The sequence below is a fragment of the Thamnophis elegans genome, chromosome 3 (assembly GCF_009769535.1).
Source record: "Thamnophis elegans isolate rThaEle1 chromosome 3, rThaEle1.pri, whole genome shotgun sequence".
Taxonomy (NCBI): Eukaryota; Metazoa; Chordata; class Lepidosauria; order Squamata; family Colubridae; genus Thamnophis; species Thamnophis elegans.
In genome coordinates, this window is record NC_045543.1 from 68,512,485 (window position 1) to 68,518,484 (window position 6,000).

Here is a 6,000-nt window from a genome sequence, read left to right on the forward strand (position 1 = left end):
TTCCTCACAGTCTGAGTCCTTCAGGTGCATTTTTGAAAACTCCAGATGGGCTTTCATGTGTTTTGCACTGAGGAGTTGTTTCCATCTAGTCACTCTTCCATAAATTCCAATTTGGTGGAGGGCTGCAGTGATGGTTGTCCTTCTGGAACTCTGCCCCATCTCCACACAGGATCTCTGGAGTTCAGTCAGAGTGACCATCAGGTTCTTGGTCACTTCTCTTACTAAGGTCCTCCTCCCCTCCCATTGCTCAATTTGACCAGGCGACCAGCTCTTTGGTTGTGCCAAGCGACTTACATTTGAGAATTATGTAGGCCACTGTGCTCTTAGGAACCTTCAGTGCAGCAGAAATGTTATTGTAGCTTTTCCTAGAATTGTACCTTGCAATAATCATATTTCTGAGCTTTGCAGGCAGTTTGTTTGACCTCATGGCTTTTGCTGTGCGATAGTGTGCATTGTCAGCTGTGACCAGAGGTGGTATTCTACCGGTTCAGACAGGTTTACCCAAACCAGTAGCAAAAATTGCAGGTGGCCACGCCCACCCGCCCCAGCTCTACGGCATCCCATATAGGCCCTTTTTTTTTAGTGAAAAGGACATACGCAGAAGGCTTAACGCATGCACACTTACATTTGCAAACTGGTAGGGAAGGTAAGTAAATATCACCCCTGGATTTGAAGCCTTTTATAGAGAGGTGTGTCCTTTCCAAATCATGCCCAATCAATTTAATTTACCACATGTGGACTCCATTCAAGGAGTCAGCAACGATCAAGACAAACGGGAGGCACAAGAATTTCAACAACAGCAGAATCAGGTTGACAAAAGTGACGGGGATCTGAATACTTTCTGAATGCACTGTAGACAGACAGACAGACAGACAGACAGACAGGACAGATATCACAAATACATTTTAAATATTGTGTGTGTAGATTGCATTTTTAAAACCAAGACAGCCGATGCATTGTGCACTATTAAAATGTTTTAATGAAATTATTAAACAATTTTTATAGCTGCCCAACTTACAGAGACTCCAGGTGGCAAGATTAAATCTAGATCAATGCAATACAAGAGGATCGCAAATTTCAGTCCAAGTCTAAACATTCTTGTAAAAACTTTGAAAATCTAATATTGACAAGAAAGAGAATATACTGTACTATGCAATCACGAAACACAGCTTTCCAAAGTTCTCCACAGCAGACCTATTTTAGTTTATTAACTTATGTTCCAAAATGCAATCATGATGCTATGGTTGGTGATGTTAAATTAGAAAAGTGATTTGTGTTTAAAGGGACCACACATTTAGTTAAATAATGCAAATAATGTCATTTAATTAAAAATTGGTGTCCTACAGGTTAATATGAGAGACTCAGTAGAATGTAGTAGGATTCACACAATAGGTTTTGTTCTGAAACCATGGGATTTAGTATATGCCAAGTTCATGCTTCTTCTGCGCAGAAAAAAGAAAAGAGACAATCTTGATTTACATAATGGCCTGTACAGATAGTAAAAAGTTAATAGGATGTATCTTGGCACAATCCACACAATATCTATAGGTTCTTTCAGCATTTGAAAAAAGCCTTCATTATTTATATCACTAAGGAGGAAAAGAGCAGGTTTAGACAAAAGAGTATCTCAAATGAAGATTTACTCATTTTATGGGGAAACCAATGTGGCAACATGCATTCCAACCCAAGTTAAAATTTCAACTCTGAAATATGTCCTTCAAAAACGGTGTTAAGGAATTTCTAACTTTTTTATCTTTTTCTCCTTATGAGGCAAGCTCCCATGTTCATGCTCTTCCTCCCCTCCCTCAAGTTGACAGTTTACCACAAACTGACAAATCTGCTCACACGTTCCAGAAAAGTTTACCGAGGAGAACCTATCCCTTATTCATGGATTAAAACTAACACTCACCTCCCAAAGCCATTTTTAGGTTTTATTTTCTCGTCCACTTATATGCAATGAAGGAGAAATCAAATTTCTGGAACTGGACAGATTTCCCCCCCTTTGCAGTTTCTGAAGGCAGATAAGCAGTGGCAGAAATTAACCTCTCCTGAGGTTATCTGTAGTAGAAGCATAAAATATGCCCAACTCTGCAAGCCAAAGACATTTTTGATGTTCATATGTCATGTCCTGAAAGTTCAAAGTTCTCTGCAGTTGCGATGTAACAGATCAAAGGTCAAGTATTTAAAATAGCTTTAACACCGTTTCTTAGAGCAAGTGACACCTGTCAACCCCAGCCATGGAATCTGCCATTGGGGGGAGGGGGGGAGAAATAAGCAGTGAACTCAAATCTCAGTTTGTTAGAAGAAAATTCCAGTGAGCTCAAATCTCAGTTTGTTAAAGGAAATTCCCAATGAGTTCAAATCTCAGTTTGTTGGAGGAAATTGCCAGGAAGCTCAAATCTCAGTTTGTTAGGAAATTCCCAGTGAGCTCAGATCTCTGTTAGGAAATTCTGGGATTACAATTGCCAGAAGCCAATGATGTGGAGGGCATCCGAGGACCATCCGGGACCCCTTAGTAGCCCACCAAACAAATGAAGATGAGAAGAAACATACATATGTCATCTCAGATGGACACCTTGAATCCACTCACGCTGGTTTCAAACAACCACACTACCCACAAACACACACACACACCTGAGAATCCACCTGTCACTTTCCCCCACTGGGAAGCTAGGTACTCGAAATAACCAAGGGGGAGAAATGCGGGGACGCAACGCCTCTTACCTGTGGAGCCGAGGAAAGGAACCACAAGGTGACTGCGAAGAGGGAGGCAACTCTCCGGCCACAGTGTGACTGCCGTCCTGGCGCTGCCATGGTTTTAATCCACCCCTCTCGCTTCCAAGGGCGGGAAAAGAGGGAGGCGCGCAAAATCGTGCCCCGATCCTCTCCAATACCTCCTGCTCGAATCTTCGCCGTCCGATTCCCTGACGGGCGGGGACCGGGACACGCGCGCGATCGGAGCGGCACCTGGGAAAAGCCTCGCCGGGGGGAAAAAACAAATAAAACGTGCCCGATTTGCGTGTCTCGGCTCTTGATGAGCTCGGGGAGACGGGACGGGTGGTGGGGCTGTTTCTCGGTCCGTCCGTCCCCGCGCCGGTTAGTCTGGTTGGGCGATGAGGGCGCAGGGAGAGCGGCGACCCAGCAGCGCTTCGCCGTGGGTGGGTGGGTGGGTGGGGGCTGTTTTCCTCTGACTTGGGCTTCCTCGCTTTTAGCCGTAGCGGCGGAGTTCACTCGAGGCGCTACGCGTGGAGGAAAAAAGGCACGTTTAAAAAGAAGTCTTGCAGGGCGGGCGAGTGGAAATGGGCGTCGCCCGTCTAACTTGCCTTAAAGAGATACCGCTGATTTCCCCCGAGGAATAGCCTCGCTGGATCGGAATTTTGACGCGCGCCGCTGGACCCCCGGGCAGCTTCTTTCTCCGAGTCCCGATTTCATACATGCAGAAAGCGGGTGGCCGCTGCCCTCCTTCCTTTAACTGGATGTACGACATACAACAGAGTGGAGGGAGGGGAACCCCAAGCGTGGTTTACAAGAGGCGTATTTACAACTCCTTCACCTGCCCGTGACCTTGTAAGCGTACATTAAAAGCTGCTATACAGTATTGTTTGTATGGCCCCTAAAATAGACTTTGTGGAATGCAGAAAACAGTCCTAGACTTACAACCAGTGGTGAAATTCAAAATTTTGTACTACCGGTTCTGTGGGTATGGTTTGGTGGGCGTGGCAGGGGAACCATACTATAAAATCTCCATTGCCTCCCCACTCTGGAGCCAGCCAGAGGTGGCATTTGACCATTCTCCAAACTACTCAAAATTTCCACTACCGGTTCTCCAGAACCTGCTGAATTTCACCCCTGAATTGAGCCCAACATTCTTAAGCAAAACAGATGTTAAGTGTACCTTGCCCCATTTTACCAGATTTCTTGCCACCGTTGTTGTGAATCCTTGCAATTGTTAATGTAGTAACCTGGTTGTTAAGTGAATGTGGCTCCCCATTCACTTTGCTTGTCAGAAGGTCGCAAAAGGGGATCGTGTGACCCCCGGACACTGCAAATGTCATCAATATGAATAAGTTGCCAAGCATCTGAATTTTTTATCATGCTGCACTGGTTGTAAGTGGGAAAAACCGCCATGAGTCACTTTTTTCTGTGCTGTTATAACTTTGAATGGTCACTAAATGAACTATTATATATTGAGGACTACCTGTATACCAGGGAGTATACTCAGAGTATAGTCAAATACACAATCCATTTTTTAAAAAGATTATTATTGGTACACGAGAATTTCTCACAAAACATTTTACACACAAATGGATTTCATTATAAACTAATGCTCCAGACTGTCCCTGTGATTTTTAGCTGCAGCTAATATTCATTCATTCATTCATTCCACAGTACCAGATACATGCCTACTCATAGAAAGTCCTCCTTAAGCTGCGGAGAAGGAAAAGAGAATCACTTAAGGTACCATCCACTCTGCCTCCATAGTATGGTGCAGTGGTGAAATTCAATTTTTTTTCTGCCAGTTCTGTGGGTGTGGCTTTGTGGGTATGGTGTGGCTTTGTGGGCATGGCAGGGGAAGGATACTGCAAAATCTCAATTCCTTCCCCACTCCAGGGGAAGGTTACTGCATAATCCCCATTTCCTCCTGATCAGCTGGACTTGGGAGGCAGAGAATAGATGGGAGTGGGACCAGCCAGAGGTGGCATGTGCTGGTTCTCCAAACTACTCAAAATTTCTGTTACTGGTTCTCCATATCCTGTCAGAACCTACTGGATTTCACTCCTGGTATGGTGGCATAAGATGTTTCCTGCCAACGTACTCACATTCCCAGTGCTTGTGCCAGCATTTATGTAATGCCTGCATTCTACCCATAGGCATCCCTCTGCAGCAAACAAAAAACATTTTCATATCTGCAAACTGCACCTCAATGAGGCCTCAACTGATCATGATACCTCTACGTTTCATGCTAGCACTGGTTCATCTCCATCCTTGTGATAACTTCCCCACAGCATGTCTATGCTTTCCTCACCAAGGAAACCCATGCTGACTATCTTGCAGAGAAATGCAGGCAGCCACTTGAGAGACCGCCTACTGCCAATCACCTCCACTCGACCTATTAGATCCCATAGATTAGGCCTCCTCCGAGTCCCATCTGCCGGTCAATGTCGACTGGCAACCACGCGGAGGAGAGCCTTCTCGGTGGCAGCTCCGACCCTATGGAACGATCTCCCCGTGGAGATTCGCACCCTCACCACCCTCCAGACCTTCCGCACAGCCCTCAAAATCTGGCTATCCCGTCAGGCCTGGGGCTAAAGACTGTAACCCACCCGAATGGTATGAATGTTGTGTTTTTAATGACGTACTGTCCTACGTGTTAAATGTTTGTTTCCCCCCCCCTTTTCGAGTTGTAAGCCGCCCTGAGTCCCCCCAGGGAAAAGGGCGGCATATAAATAAACTTCTCAAATCTCAAATCTCAAGCCTCTTGACAGTATGGCAGGCAGCACAACAATATAACACACAGCACTGCACAGGCAGGGATCTGCTGGACATATGGGAGAATATATTGCATATAAAACCCTCCTAAGATATGTCATCTTTTGATGTGATGTATATTCTTTTGATGTGATGTATCTTCTTTCTAATCTATGCTTCTTTCCTGCAGACCCAACTTTTGGAGAAGCTAATGACCCTCTAAATGTCAGCAGACTTCTTGTAAGTAACAGTACTCCATTTCTTGCTGAAAGCATGATAGGCCTTAAACTTAATCTTAGCAGACAAGATGAAAAAAACAAAACAGCATAGAGACTTACTAGCACAATGTCGTATCATAGACATAGAACAACTGAGCTGGAAGGCACCTTGGAGGTCATTTAGTCCAATCCCCTGCTTGAGCAGGAGATTCTATACCATTTCAGACAAGTGGCTGTCCAGTCTCTTCTTGAAAGCCTCATCTTCTTATAAAAGACGCAGGAAGTAGGGTTTTTCCCCCCCTCTGGGCAAGTA

General features: G+C 45.0%; 1 protein-coding gene across 1 annotated transcript in view; it reads right to left on the reverse strand.

The window, feature by feature from the left end:
- ADAMTSL1 (ADAMTS like 1) overlaps positions 1-3,146 on the reverse strand; it is a 542,768-nt gene extending 539,622 nt beyond the window's left edge. Inside the window, 1 exon segment of the mRNA XM_032212442.1 lies at positions 2,725-3,146. Coding sequence (XP_032068333.1) covers positions 2,725-2,814 — 90 coding nt within the window. The 5' untranslated portion in view covers positions 2,815-3,146.
- Between the last annotated feature and the right edge of the window lie 2,854 nt (positions 3,147-6,000).